General features: G+C 44.0%; 1 protein-coding gene across 1 annotated transcript in view; it reads right to left on the bottom strand.

Moving 5' to 3' along the window:
• The window catches only part of LOC144676266 (uncharacterized), a gene marked incomplete at its 3' end in the record, with an annotated part of 80013 nt that extends 52870 nt beyond the window's left edge, over positions 1-27143 (bottom strand). The window contains exon 1 of the mRNA XM_078536744.1: positions 26133-27143. Within this exon, the coding sequence (XP_078392870.1) occupies positions 26133-27063 (931 nt within the window). The remainder of the gene's footprint in view (positions 1-26132) is intronic.
• Between the last annotated feature and the right edge of the window lie 222 nt (positions 27144-27365).

Raw genomic sequence — 27365 nt, 5'->3', positions numbered from 1 at the left:
ATAATTTACTCAATCCCCTTTCCTGGGTGATTGTAATTGTTTGTAGTTTCTCCCTCCCTTGCACCTCTTGATTTACAAGTATGTCTTGTAATGATGTTATTTGTGTCTTCTACAGTGAAGACAGACACAATCTATCTGTTTGTCACTTCCGCCAATTCCCTATTTACTGATTCCCCAGACTCACTTTCTAGAGGACCCACGTTCCCATTAGCAATTAGGTTTTTCTTAAACACTTGTAGAAATTCTTACTAATTGTTTTAATATTTCTAGCTTTCTCTCATACTTTAATTTCTCCTGCCTTGGGTATTTTTTAGTCATCCTTTGCTGTTGTTTAAATATTGTCCAGTCTTCTGATCTACCACTAATATTTGCAGAAAACATTAAACATAGGGCAGAAGAACTGAGTGGTTATGGAACAGGTTCTGCAGTGGAAGTGCAGTCAATTTCTTCAGCAAGTCGCTGAGGCACACGGACATGAGGACTTCAAGTTGAGAATGAGGTGAGTAAAGCTCAACATGGCTGCATTCTCTACAATACATACAGGGGCTGCTATTCCCTATAATATGCACCGGGGCTGCTATTCCCTATAATATGCACCGGGGCTGCTATTCCCTATAATATACACAGGGGCTGCTATTCCCTATAATATGCACCGGGGCTGCTATTCCCTATAATATACACAGGGGCTGCTATTCCCTATAATATGCACCGGGGCTGCTATTCCCTATAATATACACAGGGGCTGCTATTCCCTATAATATGCACAGGGGCTGCTATTCCCTATAATATGCACTGGGGCTGCTATTCCCTATAATATGCACCGGGGCTGCTATTCCCTATAATATGCACTGGGGCTGCTATTCCCTATAACATACACCGGGGCTGCTATTCCCTATAATATACACAGAGCCGTTATTCCCTATAATATACAGAGGGGCTGCTATTCTCTACAATATACACAGGGGCTGCGATTCTCTATAATATACACAGGTGCTGCTATTCCCTATAATATACATGGGCTCTGCTATTCTCTACAATATACACAGGGGCTGCTACTGTCTACAATATACACAGGGGCTGCGATTCCCTACAATATACACAGGTGCTGCTATTCTCTACAATATACACATGGGCTGCTATTCCCTATAATATACACAGGGGCTGCTATTCTCTACTATATACACTGGGGCTGCTATTCTCTATAATATACACAGGGGCTGATATTCCCTGTAACATACACAGGGGTTGGTTTTTCTCTACAATATACGCAGGGGCTGCGATTCTCTATAATATACACAGGTGCTGCTGTTCTCGACAATATACACATGGGCTGCTATTCTCTATAAATATACACAGGGGCTGCTATTCCCTATAACATACACAGGGGCTGTTATTCTCTACAATATACACCGGGGCTGCTATTCCCTATAATATATACCGGGGCTGCTATTCCCTACATTATATACACAGGGGCTGCTATTCACTATAATATACACAGGGGCTGCTATTCACTATAATATACACAGGGGCTGCTATTGTCTACAATATACATAGGGGCTGCTATTCCCTATAATATACACTGGGGCTGCTATTCCCTATAAAATACATAGGGGCTGCTATTCTCTATAAAATACACAGGGGCTGCTATTCCCTATAAAATACATAGGGGCTGCTATTCTCTACTATATACACTGGGGCTGCTATTCTCTATAATATACACAGGTGCTGCTATTCTCTATAATATACACAGAGGCTGCAATTCCCTATAACATACACAGGGGCTGCTATTCCCTATAATAGACATAGGGGCTGCTATTCTCTACTATATACACTGGGGCTGCTATTCTCTACTATATACACTGGGGCTGCTATTCTCTATAATATACACAGGGGCTGATATTCCCTGTAACATACACAGGGGTTGGTTTTTCTCTACAATATACGCAGGGGCTGCGATTCTCTATAATATACACAGGTGCTGCTGTTCTCTACAATATACACATGGGCTGCTATTCTCTATAAATATACACAGGGGCTGCTATTCCCTCTAATATACATAGGGGCTGCTATTCTCTACTATATACACTGGGGCTGCTATTCTGTATAATATACACAGGGGCTGCTATTCTCTACTATAGACACTGGGGCTGCTATTCTCTATAATATACACAGTGGCTGCTATTCACTATAATATACACAGGGGCTGCTATTCCCTGTAATATACACAGGGGCTGGTTATCCTCTACAATATATGCAGGGGCTGCTATTCTCTATAGTATACACAGGAGCTGCTATTCTCTATAATATACACAGGAGCTGCTATTCTCTGCTATATACACAGGAGCTGCTATTCTCTATAAAATGCACAGGGGCTGCTATTCTCTGTAATACACACAGGGGCTGCTTTCTCTATAATATTCACTGGGGCTGCTATTCTCTATAATATACACAGGGACTGCTATTCTCTATAATATACACAGGGACTGCTATTCTCTATAATATTCACTGGGGCTGTTTTTCCAAATAATATACACAGGGACTGCTATTCTCTATAATATATACAGAGACTGCTTTTCTCTATAATATACACAGGGGCTGCTATTCTGTATAATAAACACAGGAACTGCTATTCTCAATAATATACACAGGGACTGCTATCCTCTATAATATTCACTGGGGCTACTTTTCCAAATAATATACACTGGGGCTGCTATTCTCTATAATATATACAGGGGCTGGTTATTCTCTACAATATAAACAGGGGCAGCTATTCTCTATAAAATACACCCAGGCTGCTATTCCCTACGACGTACACTGGGGTAGCTATTCTCTACAATATACACAGGGGCTGCCATTCAGTATAATATACATAAGGATTGCTATTCCCTATAATGTACACCGGGGATGATATTGCCTATAATATACAGAGGGGCTGCTATTGTCAACAATATAGACAGGGGCTGCTATTCTCTATAATATACACAGGGGCTGCTATTCTGTATTATATACATAAGGATTGATATTCTCTATAATGTACACAGGGGCTGCTATTTGGTATAATATACAAAAGGATTGATATTCTCTATAATATACAGAAGGGCTGCTATTCTGTATAACATACATAAGGATTGATATTCTCTACAATATACACAGGGGCTGCTATTCTGTATAATATACATAAGGATTGCTATTCCCTATAATGTACACAGGGGCTGCTATTCGGTATAATATACAAAAGGATTGATATTCTCTATAATATACAGAAGGGCTGCTATTCTGTATAACATACATAAGGATTGATATTCTCTACAATATACACAGGGGCTGCTATTCTGTATAATATACATAAAGATTGCTATTCCCTATAATATACACCGGGGCTGCTATTCCCTATAACATACACAGGGGTTGCTATTCTCTATAATATACACGGGGCCCGCTATACATTGTAATATACACAAGGGCTGCTATTATCTACAATATACTCAGGGGCTGTGATTCCCTATAATATACGCTGGGGCTGTTATTCTCTATTATACACACTGGGGCTGCTATTCTTTATAATATACACAGGGGCTGCTATTCCCTATAATATACACAGGGGCTGGTTTTTCTCTATAATATACACAGGTGCTGCTATTCTCTATAATATGCACTGGGGCTGCTATGATCTATAATATACACAGAGGATGCTATTCCCTATAATATACACAGGGGCTGGTTTTTCTCTCCAGTATACACAGGGGCTGCGATTCTCTATAAAATGCACAGGGGATGCTATTCTCTGTAATACACACAGGGGCTGCTTTCTCTATAATATTCACTGGGTCTGCTATTCTCCATAATATACAAAGGGACTGCTATTCTCTATAATATACATAGGGACTGCTATTCTCTATAATATTCACTGGGGCTGTTTTTCCAAATAATATACACAGGGACTGCTATTCTCTATAATGTACACAGAGACTGCTTTTCTCTATAATATACACAGGAGCTGCTATTCCGTATAATAAACACAGGTACTGCTATTCTCAATAATATACACAAGGACTGCTATCCTCTATAATATTCACTGGAGCTACTTTTCCAAATAATATACACTGGGGCTGCTATTCCCTACGACGTACACAGGGGTAGCTATTCTCTACAATATACACAGGGGCTGCCATTCAGTATAATATACATAAGGATTGCTATTCCCTATACTATACACTGGGGCTGCTATTCCCTATAACATACACAGGGGTTGCTATTCTCTATAATATACACGGGGCCCACTATACATTGTAATATACACAAGGGCTGCTATTATCTACAATATACTCAGGGGCTGCTATTCCCTATAATATACGCTGGGGCTGTTATTCTCTATTATATACATTGAGGCTGCTATGCTCTATAATATACACAGAGGATGCTATTCCCAGTAATATTCACAGGGGCTGGTTATTCTCTATAATATGCACTGGGGCTGCTATGCTCTATACTATACACAGAGGATGCTATTCCCAGTAATATTCACAGGGGCTGGTTATTCTCTACAATATACACAGGGGCTGCTATTCTCTACTATATACACTGGGGTGGCTATTCTCTATAGTATACAGAGGCTGGTTTTTCTCTACAACATACACATGGGCTGCTATTCCCTATAATATACACAGGGGCTGCTATTCCCTATAATATACACAGGGGCTGCTATTCCCTCTAATATACACAGGGGCTGCTATTCTCTACTATATACACTGGGGCTGCTATTCTCTATAATACACACAGGGGCTGCTATTCTGTATAATGTACATGGGGGCCGCTATTCTTTGTAATATACACAGGAGCTGCTATTCTCTATAATATTCACTGGGGCTGCTATGCTCTATAATATACACAGAGGATGCTATTCCCTGTAATATACACAGGGGCTGGTTATTCTCAATAATATACACAGGGGCTGCTGTTCTCTATAATATACACAGGGACTGCAATTCTCGAGAATACACAGCGGCTGCTATTCTCTACAATACACACAAGGGCTGCTATTCTCTATAATATACACAGGGGCTGGTTATTCTCAATAATATACACAAGGGCTGCTATTCTCTATAATATACACAGGGGCTGCTATTCTCTACAATATACACAGGAACTAATATTCTCTATAAGATGTACAGGGACTGCTATTCTTTGTAATATACATATGGGCTGATATTCTGCAAAATATACACAGCGGCTGCTACTCTCTATAATATACACAGGGGCTGCAATTCCCTATAATATACACAGGGACTGCTATTCTCTATAATATGCACTGGGGCTGCTATGATCTATAATATACACAGAGGATGCTATTCCCTATAATATACACAGGGGCTGGTTTTTCTCTCCAGTATACACAGGGGCTGCGATTCTCTATAAAATGCACAGGGGATGCTATTCTCTGTAATACACACAGGGGCTGCTTTCTCTATAATATTCACTGGGTCTGCTATTCTCCATAATATACAAAGGGACTGCTATTCTCTATAATATACATAGGGACTGCTATTCTCTATAATATTCACTGGGGCTGTTTTTCCAAATAATATACACAGGGACTGCTATTCTCTATAATGTACACAGAGACTGCTTTTCTCTATAATATACACAGGAGCTGCTATTCCGTATAATAAACACAGGTACTGCTATTCTCAATAATATACACAAGGACTGCTATCCTCTATAATATTCACTGGAGCTACTTTTCCAAATAATATACACTGGGGCTGCTATTCCCTACGACGTACACAGGGGTAGCTATTCTCTACAATATACACAGGGGCTGCCATTCAGTATAATATACATAAGGATTGCTATTCCCTATACTATACACTGGGGCTGCTATTCCCTATAACATACACAGGGGTTGCTATTCTCTATAATATACACGGGGCCCACTATACATTGTAATATACACAAGGGCTGCTATTATCTACAATATACTCAGGGGCTGCTATTCCCTATAATATACGCTGGGGCTGTTATTCTCTATTATATACATTGAGGCTGCTATGCTCTATAATATACACAGAGGATGCTATTCCCAGTAATATTCACAGGGGCTGGTTATTCTCTATAATATGCACTGGGGCTGCTATGCTCTATACTATACACAGAGGATGCTATTCCCAGTAATATTCACAGGGGCTGGTTATTCTCTACAATATACACAGGGGCTGCTATTCTCTACTATATACACTGGGGTGGCTATTCTCTATAGTATACAGAGGCTGGTTTTTCTCTACAACATACACATGGGCTGCTATTCCCTATAATATACACAGGGGCTGCTATTCCCTATAATATACACAGGGGCTGCTATTCCCTCTAATATACACAGGGGCTGCTATTCTCTACTATATACACTGGGGCTGCTATTCTCTATAATACACACAGGGGCTGCTATTCTGTATAATGTACATGGGGGCCGCTATTCTTTGTAATATACACAGGAGCTGCTATTCTCTATAATATTCACTGGGGCTGCTATGCTCTATAATATACACAGAGGATGCTATTCCCTGTAATATACACAGGGGCTGGTTATTCTCAATAATATACACAGGGGCTGCTGTTCTCTATAATATACACAGGGACTGCAATTCTCGAGAATACACAGCGGCTGCTATTCTCTACAATACACACAAGGGCTGCTATTCTCTATAATATACACAGGGGCTGGTTATTCTCAATAATATACACAAGGGCTGCTATTCTCTATAATATACACAGGGGCTGCTATTCTCTACAATATACACAGGAACTAATATTCTCTATAAGATGTACAGGGACTGCTATTCTTTGTAATATACATATGGGCTGATATTCTGCAAAATATACACAGCGGCTGCTACTCTCTATAATATACACAGGGGCTGCAATTCCCTATAATATACACAGGGACTGCTATTCTCTATAATATACACAGGGACAACAATTCTCTATCATATACACTGGGACTCCTATCCTCTATAATATACTCAGGGACTGCAATTCTCTATAATATACTCAGGGACTGCAATTCTCTATAATATACACAGGGACTGCAATTCTCTGTAATATACACCGGTACTGCTATTCTCTACAGTATGCGCAGGGGCTACTATTCTCTACAATATACACTGGGGCTGCTATTCTCTATAATATACACTGGGGCTACTATTCTCTATAATATACACTGGGGCTGCTATTCTCTACAACATACACAGGAGCTGCTATTCCATACACATACACAGGAGCTGCTATTCTCTATAACATACACAGGGGCTGCTATTCTCTACATCGTACACAGGAGCTGGTATTCTCTATAATACAGGCAGGATCTGCTGTTCATATAATATGCACATGCACGCAATTCTCCAAAATATACACAGGGACTGCTATTCTCTACAGTGTTCACAGGGACTGCTATTCTCTATAATATACAAAGGGACTGCTATTCTATATAATATACACAGGGGCTATTATTCTCCATCAAACACAGGGGCTGCTATTTGTATAAGATGCACAGTGGTTGCTGTTCCTAAAATATACACAGTGGCTGCTATTTTCCATAATATACACAGGAGCTGCTATTCTCTATAAAAGATACAGGGGCTACTATTCTCTATAATATACACAGCAGCTGCTATTATCTATAATATACACAGGGGCTGCTTTTCTCTATAATATACACAAAAACTCCTGTTCTCTATAATCTACACAGGGGCTGCTATTCTCTACAATATACACAGGAACTGATATTCTCTAGAAGATGTACAGGGACTGCTATTCTTTGTAATATACACATGGGCTGATATTCTGCAAAATATACACAGCGGCTGCTACTCTCTATAATATACACAGGGGCTGCTATTCTCTATAACATACACAGGAGCTGATATTCTATGCGATATACACAGGGGCTGCTACTCTCTATAATACACATAGGGGCTGCTATTCTCTATAACAAACACAGGAGCTGATATTCCATACAATATACACAGCGACTGCAATTCCCTATAATATACACAGGGACTGCTATTCTCTATAGTATACACAGAGGCTGCTATTCTCTATCATATACACAGGGACTGCAATTCTCTATAATATACACAGGGACTGCTATCCTCTATAACATACACAGGGACTGCAATTCTCTATAATATACACAGGGACTGCAATTCTCTATAATATACACAGGGACAGCAATTCTCTATAATATACACCGGTACTGCTATTCTCTACAGTATGCACAGGGGCTACTATTCTCTATAATATACACTGGGGCTGCCATTCTCTGTAATATACACAGGAGCTGATATTCCATACAACATACACAGGAGCTGCTATTCTCTATAACATACCCAGGGGCTGCTATTCTCTACAATGTTCACAGGGACAGCCATTCACTACAGTGTTCACAGGGACTGCTATTCTCTATAATGTTCACAGGGACTGCTATTCTATATAATATACACAGGGGCTATTATTCTCCATCATACACAGGGGCTGCTATTTGTATAAGATGCACAGTGGTTGCTGTTCCTAAAATATACACAGTGGCTGCTATTTTCCATAATATACACAGGAGCTGCTATTCTCTATAATATATACAGGGGCTACTATTCTCTATAATATACACAGCAGCTGCTATTATCTATAATATACACAGCAGTTGCTATTATCTATAATATACACAGGGGCTGCTTTTCTCCATAATATACACAAAAGCTCCTGTTCTCAATAATATACACAGGGGCTGCTATTCTCTATAATATACACAGGGACTGCAATTCTTTACAGTATGTACAGGGGCTGCTATTCTCAATAATATACGGAGGGACTGCTATTCTCGATAATATACACAGGGGCTGTTATTCTCTACAATATACACAGGGGCTGCTATTCTGTGCAATATACACAGGGGCTGCTATTCTCTGTAACATACACAGGGGATGCTATTCTCTACAATATATACAGGGGCTGCTATTCTCTACAATATACACAGGGGCTGCTAATCTTTACAATATGCACAGGGGCTTCTATTCTCTACAATATACACAGGGGCTGCTATTCTCTAGAATACACACAGGAGCTGCTATTCTCTACAATATTCACAGGGGCTGCTATTCTCTTCAATATACACAGGGCTGCTATTCTCTACAATATACACAGGGACTGCTATTCTCTATAATATACACAGGGGCTGCTATTCTCTATAACATACACAGGAGCTGATATTCTATGCGATATACACAGGGGCTGCTACTCTCTATAATACACATAGGGGCTGCTATTCTCTATAAAAAACACAGGAGCTGATATTCCATACAATATACACAGCGACTGCAATTCCCTATAATATACACAGGGACTGCTATTCTCTAGAATACACACAGGAGCTGCTATTCTCTACAATATTCACAGGGGCTGCTATTCTCTTCAATATACACAGGGCTGCTGTTCTCTTCAATATACACAGGGCTGCTATTCTCTACAATATACACAGGGACTGCTATTCTCTATAATATACACAGGGGCTGCTATTCTCTACAATATACACAGGAACTGATATTCTCTAGAAGATGTACAGGGACTGCTATTCTTTGTAATATACACATGGGCTGATATTCTGCAAAATATACACAGCGGCTTCTACTCTCTATACTATACACAGGGGTTGCTATTCTCTATAACATACACAGGAGCTGATATTCCATACAATATACACAGCGACTGCAATTCCCTATAATATACACAGGGACTGCTATTCTCTATAATATACACAGAGGCTGCTATTCTCTATCATATACACAGGGACTGCAATTCCCTATAATATACACAGGGACTGCTATTCTCTATAATATACACAGGGACTACAATTCTCTATAATATACACAGGGACTGCTATCCTCTATAATATACACAGGGACTGTAATTCTCTATAATTTACACAGGGACTGCAATTCTCTACAATATACACAAAAGCTCCTGTTCTCTATAAAATACACAGGAGCTGCTATTCTCTATAATATATATAGGGGCTACTATTCTCTATAATATACACAGCAGCTGCTATTATCTATAATATACACAGGGGCTGCTTTTCTCTATAATATACACAAAAGCTCCTGTTCTCTATAATATACACAGGGGTTGCTATTTTCTATAATATACACAGGGGATGCTATTTTCTATAATATACACAGGGGCTGCTATTCTCTATAAAATACTCAGGATATTGCTCCTTGAACAGGAGGTGTCAGTGTCGAATCTGATTCTATCTTTACTAAATTGCAGAAATGGATACCCCACGGGGATGATGTGGTAATGGTTAGGTGCATGAATCGGGCTGATTTTCTCCTTACTCCGGCTAACTTATGCCTTGTTCTCTCCAGCATCCTTGGCTCCGTTTATGGAGCCAAGAATATGGTTTGCTGGGGCTGTCCGTCCGCCCTCATTCCTTGACTCAAATGTTACCCAGGAAGGAAGTGAGGATCTGCTTTTTCGAGATACGAGATCAGGGTAGGTGTGGGGAGGAGCTGATATAAACCGCAATGCTCCTTTCACACTCCTCTGCACCTGCAGAAAAGACAAGAGATGCTTTTGCAAATTCTGCGGTCATCACTGCTTAACAATTGTTTGACATGGGCTGTGATAAAGTTCACTGCCTATTAGAAACGTAAGTGTCGGTTTAACTGTCAATTGCAATCTGCTTCATGCAATGAGACTTTTGTGTTCCAGTGACCAGCATAACTACACTCTCAACATGCTCAGTGAGAAGCTAAACTGAGGCATGTCACACCATGTAGGAAGCCAGATCAGCAGCCAAGTTCCTCCCGGCAGGAAGTGCCTGGCGATCAAAGTGGTTTCAACAGCTTCTAACAATATCTGTTCACTTTTAACTGCAAAGTAAAAATCAAAAAAGATCAATCAAGGTGCCAAATAGCAAGGAATACCCTGAATAAATCGCGACTCTGTACAGTTTGGTGTGGTGTCCTGAGAGAGTGAGACGAGGATTCCAAGAGGAATTGACAGCTCCTGAATTCAAGGGTGATCACTGCATTAACTCGGAGCTCTATCAGGGATAGCTGCAGGAGCCCTGGGATAATGCCGGGATATCCAGAGATATGAAACGTAACAGAGACAAAGAGCTTGTGCGTGAGTCAGGCGGGGCGCCCCATGGCTGGGGGCCAGCCCCTCGGGACGTGGGACACACTGATCCCCCGGTGATGATGGGATCCCACGGTGAGCGTGTGATTCGTTTGCAGACGTGAGGTTGATTTGATGGAGAACAGCGGTGGATTGTGACAGAAGCAATTTAAATCCACAGTCGTGAACCTCCCGCTGACTATTTCTCCACATTAATTGATCTGCTCGGTATTTCCACATTTTTATCATCTACAACTAAAGAAGGAATGAACCTGCATTTATATAACACCTTTCACAACAACTGTATTTATATGAAAGCTGATTCAATAGTAACTTCCAAAGGGGAACTGTATAAATAATTGAAGGAAAACAACTCCATGACAATGGGCGAAGGGGCGAATGAGATGAATTGGATATCTAGCTGTACCTAAGAAGCAGCACATGCACAAATGGCTTCCTTCTGTGCTATATCATCTGTTCTAGTAAAATGTCCCAAAGTGCTTCACAGGAGTGTTTTCAAATAAAATTTCACAGCGAGCCACTTAACAATATCACAGCAGGTCGCATCTTTAAAAGAGAGAGGGGGATAGACACGCAGAGGTTTAAGAAGAGAATTTCAGAGCTTAGAGCACGGCCAACAACGGTGGAAGGATTTAAGCTGCGGATGCTCAAGAGGCGGGAATTGGAGGACCAGAGGGAGCTCAGGGGGTTGCGGAGCTGGAGATTACAGCGGTATTGTCACTGGGCTAGGTAATGCTCTGGGGACCCGCGTTGGAATCTCACCACAGCAGATGGTGGAATTTGAATTCGATAAAAATCTGGAATTAAAAGTCTGGTGATCACCGTGGAACCATTGCCGGCCGGTTGTTGGAAAAACCCATCTGGTTCACTAATGTACTTTAGGGGAGGAAATCTGTCGTCCTTATCTGGTCTGGTCTACATGTGACTCCAGACCCACAGCAATGTGGTTGACTCTGAAATGGCCTAGCAAACCACATAGCAAGCTACAAAGTCACAAAAAAGGAATGAAACCGAACAGACCACCCGGCATCGACCTAGGCACCAGAAACGACAACGGAAAACTCAGCCCTGTCGACCCTGCAAAGTCCCCCTTACTAACATCTGGGGGCTAGTGCCAAAATTGGGAGAGCTGTCTCAGACTAGTCAAGCAACAGCCTGACATAGTCATCCTCACGGAATCATACCTTACAGACACTGTCCCAGGCACCACCATCTCCATCCCTAGGCATGTCCTATCCCACTGGCAGGACAGACCCAGAAGAGGTGGTGGCACAGTGGGATACAGTCGGGAGGGAGTTCCCTGGGAGTCCTCAACATTGACTGTGAACCCCATGAAGTCTCATGGCATCAGGTCAAACACGGGCAAGGAAACCTCCTGCTGATTACCATGTACCACCCTCCCTCAGCTGATGGATCAGTGCTTCTCTATGTTGAACACCACTTGGAGGAAGCACTGAGGGTGGCAAGGGCACAGAATGTACTCTAGGTGGGGACTTCAATGTCCATCACCAATAGTGGCTCAGCAGCACCACTACTGACTGAGCTGTCCGATTCCAAAGGACAGAGCTGCTAGACTGGGTCTGCGGCAGGTGGTGAGGGAACTAACGATAAAAACATACTTGACCTCATCCTCACCAACCTGCCTGCCGCAGGTGCATCTGTCCATGACAATTCGGTAGAAGTGACCACCACACAGTTGTTGTGGAGACGAAGTCCTACTTTCACATTGAGGATACCCTCCATCGTGTTGTGTGGCACTACCGCCGTGGTAGATGGATAGATTTCGAACAGATCTAGCAACTCGAGACTGGGTATCCATGAGGTTCTGTGGGCCATCAGCAGCAGCAGAATTGTACTCGAGCACAATCTGTAACCTCATGACCCAACATATCCCCCCACTCTACCATTATCATCAAGCCTAGTGATCAACCCTGGTTCAATGAAGAGTGCAGGAGGACATGCCAGGATCAGCACCAGGCATACTTAAAAATGAGGTGTCAACCTGGTGAAGCTACAACACAGGACTAAATTGAGGGAAAACTCTCCACTAGTTGGAGTCATACCTAGCGCAAAGGAAGATGGTTGTGGTTGTTAGAGGTCAGTCATCTCAGCTCCAGGACATCACTGCAGGAGTTCCTCAGGATAGTTTCCTCGGCCCAACCACCTTCAGCTGCTTCATCAGTGACCTTCCTTCCATCATAAGGTCAGGAGTGGGGATGTTCGCTGATGATTGCACAATGCCCAGTACCATTCGTGACTCCTCAGATACTGAAGCAGTTCATGTCCAAATGCAGCAAGAACTGGACAATATTCAGGCTTGGGCTGACACATGGCAAGTAACATTTGTGCCACACAAGTGCCAAGCAATGACCATCTCCAACAAGAGAGAATCTAACTATCACTCCTTAACATTCAATGGCATTACCATTGCTGAATCCCCCAATATCAACATCCTGGGGTTACCATTGGCCAGAAACTGAACTGGACTAGCCATCTAAATAATGCGGCTACAAGAGCAGGTCAGAGGCTAGGAATCCTGTGGCGAGTAACTCACCTCCTGACTCCCCAAAGCCTGTCCACCATCTACAAGGAACAAGTCAGGAGTGTAATGGAATACTCTCCACTTGCCTGGATGAGTGCAACTCCAACAACGCTCAAGAAGCTTGACACCATCCAGGACAAAGCAGCCACTTGATTCGCACCCCATCCACAAACATTCACTCCCTCCACCACTGACACACAGTAACAGCAGTGTGTACCATCTACAAGATGCACTGCAGGAACTCACCAAGGCTCCTTCGACAGCACCTTCTAAACTCATGACCACTACCATCTGGAAGGACAAGGGCAGCAGATAGATGGGAACACCAGCACCTGGAAGCTCCCCTCAAAGTCACTCAGCATCCTGACTTGGAAATATATCACTGTTCCTTCACTGTCGATGGGTCAAAATCCTGGAACTCCCTTCCTAACAGCACTGTGGGTGTACCTACACCACATGGGCTGCAGCGGTTCAAGAAGGTGGCTCACCACCACCTTCTCAAGGGCAATTAGGGATAGGCAATAAATGCTGGCCCAGCCAGCGATGCCCACATCCCGTGAATGAATAAAATAAAGGCCCATTAAAAATCCCACACACAGGATATGATGCAGTGTATTTACACATCAAGCCTGGCCATGGGAAAAGCATGGAAAGCAACAGTGGAACTGTATCCCAATGGGAAACTGCAACCCCGGGGTCAGCACAGCAAGAGGGCAACTAATGGGTTAGCCATCGCCCAGAGCAATGTAATGGGGGTGGGTATGTGTGCGGGGTGGCAAATGTGTGGCAGGGTGAGGGTGGGGAAGAAAGCGGAGATAGATTGGCAGGCCTCTCTTAGGATCTGTCCAGTGAGGTTTTGAATCTTGCAATTGGGTGAATTTGTCTCGATCAATTTCAGTGGATCCTTCAGAATTGAGATCACCCCATGACTCTATTCCAAGCCGAACTGACCCAACATCCTTCAATTTTTTTCATTCATTTGCAGGATGTGGGCTTCACTGGCTGAGCCAGCATTTATTGCCCATCCCTAATTGTCCTTGAGAAGGTGGTGGTGAGCTGCCTTCTTGAACCGCTGTGTATAGGCACACCCCCAGTGCTATTAGGTAGGGGGTTCCAGGATTTTGACCCAGCGACAGTGAAAGAATGGCGATATATTTCCAAGTCAGGATGGTGAGTGGCTTCAACTCCAGTTTGTATCACTTTCATTGTCCTATACTTCACCTAAAAAGAGAGGTAATCTGCAAACTTTACTGGAATACATAGCAGAGAAACAGGCCATTCAGCCCAACCACTCTGTGCTGCTGTTTACACTCCAAGAGTCTCTTCCATCTGCTTCACATGTGGTGTACTTGCCCACATCCCTTGCATGATAACTTTCCAGGTGGCATCTTATCAAAAGGCATTTAATAAGGTGTCACATGGAAAGTTATTATGCAAATTAAGAGCTCATGCTGTAGGGATTAATGTATTATCATGGATAGAGGATTGGTTAGCTAACATGAAGCAGAGAGTAGGAATAAATGTGCCATTTCAGGTTGGCAAGCTGGAACTAGTGGAGTGCCACAGGGATCAGTGCTGGGGCCTCAGCTATTTACAATCTACATCAATGATTTGGATAAAGGGAGCGAATGTATGGTAGCTAAATTTGCCGATGACACCAAGATAGGTAGGAAAGTAAGTTGTCAAGAGGAGGTAGAGAGTCTGCAAAGGGATTTAAACAGGTTAAGTGAGTGGGCAAAAAATTGGCAGATGGAGTGTAATGTGGGAAAATGTGAGCTTGTCCACTTTGGCAGGAAGAATAGAAAAGCAGCAAATTATTTAAATGGAGAGAGACTGCAGAACTTGGTGGTGCAGAGGGATCTGGGTGCCCTGGTACATGAATCACAAAAAGTTAGTATGCAGGTACAGCAAGTGATTAGGAAGGCAAATGGAATGTTGGTGTTTATTGCAATGGGAATGGAATATAAAAATAGAGAAGAGTTGCTGCATTTGTACAGGACCTTGGTGAGACCACATCTGGAGCACTGTGTACAGTTTTGGCCTCCTTGCTTAAGAAAGGATATAAATGCATTGGAAGCAGTTCAGAGAAAGTTCACTCGACTGATTCCTGAATAGGGGGGGGGTGGTTTACCTTACGAGGAAAGGTTGGACAGGCTGGGTTTGTATCCATTGGAGTTTAGAAGAATGAGAGGTGACCTTATTGTAACATATATGATCCTGAGGGGACTTGACAGGGTGGATGCAGAAAGGATGTTTCCCTTCTTGGGGGAGTCTAGAAGTAGAGAAGTAGAAAAAAAAGTAGAGAGTAGTTTAAAAATAAGGGGTCTCCCATTTAATACTGAGATGAGGGTCGTTCATCTGTGGAATTCTCTTCCCCAGAGAGGAGTGGAGGCTGGGTCTTTGAATATTTTTAAGGCTAAGTTAGATAGATTCTTGATTGACAAGGAAGTCGAAGGGCACAGGGGTAGGCAGGGAAGTAGAATTGAGGCCACAATCAGGTCAGCTGAGATCTTATCGAATGACATTGGAGATTCAAAGGGCCAAATGGCCTACACCTGTTCCTAATTCATATTTTCATATGTATCCACGTCTTTTAGCTTATTTTTCTATTTGCTTTTCTCTCATCAACCTCCTTACGGGATCTGAACAATTTGCTTCAACTACTTCCTGTGAAGAAAGATTAATCTGTGACTCACACAGAAGGTTATGGATAGTATTAGATTAAAAGAAGAGGTTTATAATGTTGCAAAGAATAGTAGTAAATCTGAGGATTGGGGGTGTTTTAGAAACCAGCAAAGGGCCACCAAAAAGTTGATTAAAAAGGAAAAAAATAGAGGCTGAGAGTAAACTAGCCAGGAATATAAAAACAGATTGGAAGAGCTTTTTACAAGTATATCAAAAGGAAGTGAGTAGCTAAAGTAAATATTGGCCCTTTAGAGTCAGAAGCAGGAGAAATTATCATGGGGAATGAGGAAATGGCAGAAACATTGAACAAATATCATGTGTCTGTCCTCACAGTAGAAGGCATACCAGAAATAGAGAGTTATAACAAAGAACAAAGAAAAGTACAGCACAGGAACAGGCCCTTCGGCCCTCCAAGCCTGCGCCGATCATATTGCCCGTCAACTAAAACATTTTGCACTTCTGGGGTCCATATCCCTCTATTCCCATCCTATTCATGTATTCATCAAGCTGCCTCTTAAACACCACTATCGTACCTGCTTCCACCACCTCCTCTGGCAGCGAATTCCAGACACTCACTACCCTCTGCGTAAAAAACTTGCCCCGCACATCTCCTCTATAGTTTTCTCCTCTCACCTTAAATCAATGTCCCCTAGTAATTGACTCTTCCACCCTGGGAAAAAGCTTCTGACTATCTACTCTGTCCATGCCACTCATAATTTTGTAAACTTCTATCAAGTCGCCCCTCAATCTCCATCGCTCTAGTGAGAACAATCCGAGTTTCTCCAACCTCTCTTCATAGCTAATAACCTCCAGACCAGGCATCATCCTGGTAAACCTCCTCTGCACCCTTTCCAACGCCTCCATATCCTTCTGGTAATGTGGCGACCAGAATTGCATGCAATATTCCAAGTGTGGCCTAGCCAAGGTTCTATACAGCTGCAGCATGACTTCCCAGCTTTTAATCTCAATACCCCTGCCGATGAAGGCAAGCATGCCATATTCCTTCCCGACTACCTTATCCACCTGCGTTGCCACTTTCAGTGACCTGTGGACCTGTACACCCAGATCCCTCTGCCCATCAATGCACTTAAGGGTTCCGCCATTTACTGTATAATTCCTGCCTGTATTAGACTTTCCAAAATGCATTACCTTGCATTTGTCCGGATTAAACTCCATCTGCCATTTCTCTACCCAAGTCTCCAACCGATCTATATCCCGTTGTATCCTTTGACAATCCTCTTCACTATCTGCAACTCCTCCAACCTTAGTGTCGTCTGCAAACTTACTAATTAGCCCAGTTACATTTTCCTCCAAATCATTTATGTATACTACAAACAGCAAAGGTCCCAGCACTGATCCCTGCGGAACTCCACTAGTCACAGCTCTCCATTCAGAAAAGCACCCTTCCACTGCTACCCTCTGTCTTCTATGACCAAGCCAATTCTGTATCCATCTTGCCAGCTCACCTCTGATCACGTGCGACTTTACCTTCTGTACCAGTCTGCCATGAGGGACCTTGTCAAAGGCCTTACTGAAATCCATGTATATAACATCCACTGCCCTTTCATCGTCGATCATCTTTGTCACTTCCTCGAAAAACTCGATCAAGTTAGTGAGACATGACATCCCCTTCGCAAAACCATGCTGCCTCTCACTTATATGCCCATTTGCTTCCAAATGGTAGTAAATCCTGTCATGAAGAATCTTCTCCAATAATTTCCCTACCACTGACGTAAGGCTCCCCGGCCTGTAATTTCCTAGATTATCCCTGCTACCCTTCTTAAACAATGGAACAACATTGGCCATTCTCCAGTCCTCTGGGACCTCACCCGTAGCCAGTGAGGATACAAAGATTTCTGTCAAGGCCCCAGCAATCTCCTCCCTTGCCTCCCTCAGTACTCTGGGGTAGATCCCATCTGGCCCTGGGGACTTATCCACCTTAATATTCTTCCAGACGTTTAACGCCTCCTCTTTTTTGATCTCAACATGATCCAGACTATCTACACGCTCTTCCCTAGACAAATCGACTGCTAAGTCCTTCTCTTTGGTGAATACTGATGAGAAGTATTCATTTAGTATCTCTCCCATTTCTTCTGGCTCCACACACAGATTCCCACCTCTGTCCCTGAGTGGGCCTACCCTTTCCCTGGCTACCCTCTTGCTTTTTACATATGTATAAAAGGCCTTAAGAATGAGGAAATCATGGTACTTAGTTTCATCAGAGAAAAAGTACTGGGGAAACTTAAGGGACTAAAATCCAATAAATCTCCAGGACCTGATGGTCTTATCATAGGATTCAACAGTCCCAGCAGATTGGAAGTTGGCAAATGTCACACCGCTATCCAAGCAAGGAGGAAGTGAGGAAACAGGGAACTACAGGCCAGTTGGCCTGACATCAGTCATCAGGAAAATGCTGGAAACTATTACTTAAGGAAGTCATGCAGAAAATCATAGTTTGATCAGAACAAGTGGTTTTACGAAAGGGAAATAGTATTTGACAAACGTATTAGTTTTTTTGAGGATATAACTAGCAAGATAGGCAAAGACAAACCAGTGGATGTTGTATACTTGGATTTTCAAAAAGGTATTCGATAAGGAGCCACAGAAAAGTTACACCAGATAAGGGCTCATGGAGTTTAGGGTAATATATTAACATGGATAGAGGATTGGTTAGCCGACAGGAAGCAAAGAGTAGGGGTAAATGGGACATTATCAAGTTGGCAGGCTGTGGCTAGTAGAGTGTCACATGAACCAAAGCTAGGGCCTCACCTATTTACCATCTATATTAATGAGTTAGGCAACCAGACTGGGATTAATGTATCAAAATTAGCTGATGATACAAAGCTAGGTGGAAAGGAAAGTTGTGAGGAGGACACAAAGAGGTTGTAAAGAGATACGGACAGATTAAGAGAGTGGGCAACAAGATGGCAGATGAAGTATAATTGCGGGGGGTGAAGTGTGAGGTTACTCACTTTGGTAGTAAGAATAGAAAAGCAGAATATTTTTTACAAGACACGAAACTTGTAAGTGTTGATGTTCAGAGAGACTTGCGTGTATCCGTACAAGGGACACAAAAAGTTAGCATGCAGGCACAGCAAGCAATTAGGGAAACAAATGTCATGTAGGCCTTTATTGCAATAGGGCTGGAGTGCAAGAATAAATAAGTCTTGCTAAATTTTACAGGGCTTCCATGGGATGTGGGTGTCTTTAGCAAGGCCAACATAGGAACATAGGAGGAGGAGGAGGCCATTCAGCCCCTCAAGCCTGCTCCACCATTCAACAAGATCCTGGCTGATCTCCTACCTCAGTGCCATCTTCCCACATTATCCCCATATCTCTTGATGTATTTGGCATCTAGAAATCTATCGACCTCTGCTTTGAACGTACTCAGTGACTGAGCTTCCACTGCCCTCTGGGATAGAGAATGCCAAAGATTCACTTTGCCTCTGACAAAAGAAATTTCTCCTCATCTCCTAAATGGCCTATCTCTTATTCCAAGACTGTGTCCCCTGGTTCTAGACCCCCTAACCAGGGGAAACATCCTTCCTGCATTTACCCTGTCGAGTCCAGTAAGAATTTTGTACACTTCAATGAGGTCACCTCTCATTCTTCTAAACTCTAGAGAATATAGGCCCAGTCTCCTCAATCTTTCCTCATAGAACAAACCCACCATCCCAGGAATCAGTCTGGTGAACCTTCGCTGCACTCCCTCTAAGGCACGTATATCCTTCCTTAGATAAGGAGACCAAAACTGCACACAGTACTCCAGGTGTGGTCTCACAAGGCTCTATACAACTGCAGCAAGACTTCTTTACTCCTGTACTCAAATCCCCTTGCAATAAAGGCCAACATACCATTTGCCTTCCTAATTGCTTGCTGCGCCTGCATGTTAGCTTCCAGTGACTTATGAACAAAAATATCCAGGCTGCTTTTGACATCAACACTTTGCAACCTCTCCCCATTTAAGAAATATTCTGCATTTCTGTTTTTCTGACCAAAGTGGATAACTTCACATTTTTCCACATTATATTCCATCTGCCATGTTCTTACCTCACTTAGCCTGTCTAATCCCCTTGAAGCCTCTTTGCATCCTCCTCACAACTCACATTTCCACTAAGTTTTGTGTCATCAGCAAACTTGGAAATATTACATGTGGTCCCCAGATCTAAATCATTGATATAGATTGTGAATAACTGGGGCCCCAAGCACTGATCCTTGCGGTACCACTAGTCACAGCCTGCCATCCTGAGAATAATCCATTTAAACCTACTCTGTTCTCTGTCCATTAACCAATCCTCAATCCGTGCCAATGTTTCCCCCAATCCTGTGTGTTCTAATTTTGCCTACTAACCTGTGTGGGACCTTATCGATAGCCTTCTGAAAATCCAAATACACCACATTCACTGGTTCTCCCTTATCTATTCTGCTAGCAACATCCCCAAAAACTACCAACAGATTTGTCAAATGTGATTTCCCTTTCATAAATCTGTGTTGACTCTGCCCAATCCTACCATTATTTTCTAAGTGTCCAGTTATTGCATCTTTTAGAATAGATTCTAGCATTTTCCCTACTGCTGATGTCAGGCTAACAGGTCTGTAGTTCCCTGTTTTCTCTCTCCCTCCTTTCTTAAAATAGTGGGGTTACATTTGCTACCTACCTGCAGGCATCGTTCCAAAATCTATAGAATAGTGAAAGGTGATCACCAATGCATCCACTATCTCTACAGCCACCTCTTTTAATACTCTGGGATGTAGATCATCAGGTCCAGGGGATTTATCAATTTTCAGTCCCATTAATTTCTCCAGGGCTACAACTTTACTAAAACTAATTTCTTTCAGAACCTCAATCTCACTAGTCCATAAGACCATAAGATGTGGGAGCAGAAGTAGGCCATTTGGTCCATCAAGTCTGCTCCGCCATTTGATGAGATCATGGCTGATCTGATAATCCTCAACTCCACTTTCCTGCCTTTTCCCCATAACCTGTGATTCCCTTACTGATTAAAAATTTGCCTATCTCAGCCTTGAATATACTTAATGACCCAATCTCTACAGCCCTCTGCGGTAAAGAATTCCACAGATTCACTACCCTCTGAGAGAAGAAATTCCTCCTCATCTCTATCTTAAATGGGCGACCCCTTACTCTGAGATTATGCCCTCTGGTCCTAGGCTCTCCCACAAGGGGAAACAACCCTGTCAAGCCCCCTAAGAATCTTATATGTTTCAATAAGGTCGTTTCTCATTCTTTTAAACTCCAATGAGTACAGATCCAACCTACTCAACCTCTCCTCATAAGAAAATCCCTCCATCCCCAGGATCAACCTAGTGAACCTTCTCTGGACTGCCGCTGATGCCGGTATATCTTTCCTTAGATAAGGGAACCAAAACTGTTCACAGTATTCTAGGTGTGGTCTAACTAGTGCCTTGTATAGTTCTAGCAAAACTTCCCTATTTTTATTCTCCATTCCCTTTGAAATAAAGGCCAACATTTCATTTGCCTTCCCTGTTACCTGTTGAACTTATATGTTAGCTTTTTGTGATTCATGCACAAGAACCCCCAAATCCCTCTGTGCTGCAGCTTTCTACAGTCTTTCTCCACTTAAATAATATTCAGCTCCTCTATTCTTCCTGTCAAGTGCATAACCTCACATTTTCCCACACATTCTATCTGCCACTTTTTTGCCCACTCACTTAACCTGTCTATATCCCTCTGTAGACTCCTTGTCTCATCCTCACCACTTGCCTTCCCATCTATCTTTGTATCATCTGCAAATTTGGCAACAGTACATTCACTTCCCTCCCTTGGCTCCCCAATATTTTAGGAAGGTTTTTTGTATTTTCCTCCATGAAGACAGACACAAAATATTTGTTTAGTTTCTCTGCGATTTCCTTATTCCCCATTATAAATTCTCCATTCTCTGCCTGTAATAGGCCCAGATTTATTTTTACTAACCTTTTCCTTATACATGTCTATAGAAGCTTTTATGTTCCTCCCTAGTTTACTTTTATATTCTATTTTTGCTTTCCTTATCAATTCCTTGGTTCTCTTTTGCTGAATTTGAAAATTCTCCCAATCCTCAGGCTTGCTACATTTTGCGGCAACTTTAATGCCTCTTCCTTTGATCTGTTGGAATCCTTAACTTCTCTCGTTAGATCAGATGGTTGGATCAGTTTTCTTGCTGCCTTTTTGTGCCTTAAAGGAATGTAAATTTGTTGCAAACCATGTATCAATTCTTTAAATGTTAGCTATTGTATGTCTTCCATCATATCTTCTAATGTAGTTCCCCAATATACTACAACCAAGTTGCCCCTCATACCTTCGTAGTTTCCTTTTTTTAGACTGAAGACCCTAGTTTCAGATGGAACTGCATCACTTTCGAACCATGTAAAATTCCAACATATTATGGTCACTCTTCCCTAAAGGCTCCTTTACAATGAGATTATTTATTAGCCCTTTCTCATTGCACAATACTGGATCTAAAATATCCCATTCTCTAGTTAGTTCCTCAACATACTGTTCTAGAAAATCTCTAGTTAGTTCCTCAACATACTGTTCTAGAAAATCATCTGGTATACATTCCAGGAATATGTCCTCCACAGCATAGTGCAAATTAGGTTTACCCATTCTACATGTAGATTGAAAGTCTACAAATGTTACATGCACCTCTAGTTTCCTGATTTATACCATGCCCTACATTAACATTACTATTTGGAGGCCCACCAATGTTTGCTGCCCCTTGCTGTTTTTTAGCTCCACTCAAACTGATTCTACATCTTGATCTTCTGATCTAAGATTTTCTCTCCCTGATTTACTGATCCCATCCATTATTAACAGTGCTGCCCCACCTCCTTTTCCTTTTTGCCTATCCTTCCTAAATGCCAAATATCCTTGAACCTTCAGTTCCCAGCTTTGGTCACAGTGCAGCCATGTCTCTGGAGATGGCAGTTAGGTCATATCTTTAATTACCCATCCCTAATTACCCTAGATCAAAGTGGCTTGCTAGACCATTTCAGAGCGCAGTTAAGAGTCAACCCCATTGTTGTGGGTCTGGAGTCTCATGTAGGCCAGACCCAGTAAGGATGGCAGACTTCCTTCCCTGAACGACATGAGTGAGCCAGATGGGTTTTTACAATTGAAGATGGTGCCACGGTCACCATTATTCCACCAACTGCTGTGGTGGGATTTGAACCTATGTTCACAAAGCATTTGCCTGGGCCTCTAGATTGCTAGTCCAGTGACATTACCACTGCACCAAATGCTGCATCTTTCGTGCTTCGGCTCCCCAAGTATGATGGTAAAATGATGCTGTGAGTTGCTTGGGTCTGCTGGAAAGATTTCCAGACAACTGGTGTGTCTAAGTAATAGATTTCTGAATTGGAAGGTGACATTGAATGTGTATTGGAGAAGGTACAGTGAAGGCTAACTAGATTGTTCCTGGGAAGACAGGGCTGTCCGAGGAAGGGACAGAGAAAAAATTGCATCTACATAATTTGCAGCTTAGAAGAATGAGACGTGATAGAATCGCACAATAGTTACAGCACATAAGGAGGCCATTCAGCCCATTATGTCGGTACTGGCCGTCTAGAGGAGAAAATCAGTGTGTGCCACACCCAACCCATTCCCAATAACACAACATATTTTTCCATTTCAGATACCAATATATTTCCATTTTAAAAGCCTCAAATTTACATGCCTCCACCACAGAGTCTGGCAGTGCATTCCTGACTCGAACAACACGCTTTCATTAAAAGATTCTCATCAAGTTCCCATTGCTTTCCTTGCAAATTATGCAAAATCAGTGCCTAATGTACCCCAGTGTTATACAGTGACAGACCTGTCCCCACCAGTACTGTATCCCAGTGTTATAGTGACAGACCTGTCCCCACCAGTACCGTACCCCAGTGTTATACCGTGACAGACCTGTCCCCACCAGTACTGTACCCCAGTGTTATGCAGTGACAGACCTGTCCCCACCAGAACTGCACCCCAGTGTTATACAGTGACAGACCTGTCCTCACCAGCACTGTACCACACTGTTGTACTGTGACACGCCTGTGCCTACCAGTACTGTACCCCAGTGATATACAGTGACAGACCTGTCCCCACCAGTACTGTACCCCAGCGTTATACAGTGACAGACCTGTCCCCACCAGTACTGTACCCCAGTGTTATACAGTGACTGACCTGTCCCCACCAATACTGTACCCGTGTTATACAGTGAAAGACCTGTCCCCACCAGTACTGTACCCCAGCGTTATACAGTGACAGACCTGTCCCTACTAGTTCTGTAACCCAGTGTTAAAGAGTGACAGGCCTGTCCCCACCAGTACTGTACCCCAGTGTTATACAGTGACAGACCTGTCCCCACCAGTACTGTACCCCAGTGTTATAAAGTGACACACCTGTCTCAACCAGTAATGTAACCCAGTGTTACACAGTGAGAGACCTGTCCCCACCAGGACAGAATCCCAGTGTTATACAGTGACACACCTGTCTCCAGCAGTACAGTACACCAGTGTGATGCAGTGACACACCTGTCTCCACCAGTACTGTACCCCAGTGTTATACAGTGACACACCTGTCCCAACAGTACTGTACCCAAGTGTTAAACAGTGATAGACCTGTCCTCACCAGCACTATACCTCAGTGTTATACAGTGACACACCTGTCTAAACCAGTACTGTACACCAGTGTGAAACAGTGACACACCTGTCCCCAGCAGTACTCTTCCCCAGTGTTATACAGTGGCACACCTGTCCCTACCAGTGCTGTACCCCAGTGTTATACACTAACAGACCTGTCCACACCAGTACTGTATCCCAGTGTTATACAGTGACAGACCTGTCTCCACCAGTACTGTACACTAGTGTTATACAGTGACACACCTGTCTAAAGCAGTACTGTACACCAGTGTTATACAGTGGCACACCTGTCCCTACCAGTGCTGTACCCCAGTGTTATAGTGACACACCTGTCCCCATCAGTGCTGTACCCCAGTGTTATACAGTGACACACCTGTCTAAACCAGTACTGTACACCAGTGTGAAACAGTGACACACCTGTCCCCAGCAGTACACTTCCCCAGTGTTATACAGTGACACACCTGTCCCCACCAGTGCTGTACCCCAGTGTTGTACACTGGCAGACCTGTCCCTACCAGTGCTGTACCCCAATGCTATACAGTGACACACCTGTCCCCACCAGTGCTGTACCCCAGTGTTATACAGTGACACACCTGTCCCCACCAGTGCTGTACCCCAGTGTTATACAGTGACACACCTGTCCCCACCAGTGCTGTACCCCAGTGTTATACAGTGACACACCTGTCCCCACCAGTGCTGTACCCCAGTGTTATACAGTGACACACCTGTCCCCATCAGTGCTGTACCCCAGTGTTATAGTGACACACCTGTCCCCACCAGTGCTGTACCCCAGTGTTATACAGTGACACACCTGTCCCCACCAGTGCTGTACCCCAGTGTTATACAGTGACACACCTGTCCCCACCAGTGCTGTACCCCAGTGTTATACAGTGACACACCTGTCCCCACCAGTGCTGTACCCCAGTGTTATACAGTGACACACCTGTCCGCACCAGTGCTGTACCCCAGTGTTATACAGTGACACACCTGTCCCCACCAGTGCTGTACCCCAGTGTTATACAGTGACAGACTGGTAACTATTAGTGGTTTCCCTCGTCTTCTCAGCCCCTACCTGCTGAACTTCCATCCTCCTGCTCTGAGCTTGTGTATCCGTCGCTTCCTCCGCTGGACGGGCGCTTTGAGCCAGCAGGAACTGTGAGCAGTTGGTGTCTTTTGAATCTGGGTCTTGCACCCGGAGTCCTGCCGTTGTCCCAGAGCCGGTTTACTCTCTGTGCCCTCCGAAGGCCGCTCGGACCATGCTGATCGGGGATCGGAGAGGCAGAATCCCTTTCACTGTCCCCATGTTCCTCCTGTCCCGGGTCAGTCTCTTCCTGTCCCGGGTCGGTCTCTCCCTGACCCAGGTCCTCCTCTCCCTGTCCCGGGTCGGTCTCTCCCTGACCCAGGTCCTCCTCTCCCTGTCCCGGGTCAGTCTCTCCCTGTCCTGGGTCAGTCTCTCCCTGACCCCGGTCCTCCTCTCCCTGTCCCGGGTCGGTCTCTCCCTGTCCCGGGTCGGTCTCTCCCTGTCCCAGGTTCTCCTCTCCCTGTCCCAGGTCGGTCTCTCCCTGTCCCAGGTTCTCCTCTCCCTGTCCCAGGTCGGTCTCTCCCTGTCCCAGGTTCTCCTCTCCCTGTTCCGGGTTATTTTGTTTCTCTTTCTGGGAGTCGCGGCTACATTTGTATCCCGTGTGCTCGGGGTGAATCCTCTGTCCCTCTGGAAGTTGCAGTGTCCCGGGATTGTCCGGAGTCCCGGCTTTGTCCAGTATTTCCCCCTTGTCCAGTGTCTCTCCCCTGGGCTCAGTTTTGGCCGCCAGTCTCTCCAGCGCTGTTTGCAGGTAAATGACTTTGAATTTTTGCTGGGCCAGCTGCTGCTGCCCGGCTCGGAGTCTCTCCTTACTCTGCGCCAGCTCAGCCTCCAGCTCCGCCTGGTTCTGGATGTCCATGTGAGGAGCCTGTCCCCCCGGGAACTCCAGCAGCCAGTGCCGCTCAAACTCCTCCGGCTCCCACATCCCCAGGCCGCCCGATCCGCCACTCGGGGCCGCGGCTCCAGCGCAGATCACCCGCTTCCGCCTCCTGAACACCCGGCCCGGCCCCCGGGGACACCCCCACCCCCACCAAACATCCTCCCCCACCCCCACCCCCACCAAACATCCTCCCCCACCCCCACCAAACATCCTCCCCCACCCCCACCCCCACCAAACATCCTCCCCACCCCCACCCCCACCAAACACCCTCCCCCACCCCCACCCCCACCAAACATCCTCCCCCACCCCCACCAAAACACCAAACACCCTCCCCCACCCCCACCAAA

The sequence above is a fragment of the Cetorhinus maximus genome, unplaced genomic scaffold, assembly GCF_964194155.1.
Source record: "Cetorhinus maximus unplaced genomic scaffold, sCetMax3.hap1.1 HAP1_SCAFFOLD_1479, whole genome shotgun sequence".
Taxonomy (NCBI): domain Eukaryota; kingdom Metazoa; phylum Chordata; class Chondrichthyes; order Lamniformes; family Cetorhinidae; genus Cetorhinus; species Cetorhinus maximus.
The sequence above is the reverse complement of the archived record's forward strand: the minus strand, read 5'-3'. Positions and strand labels throughout refer to the sequence as shown.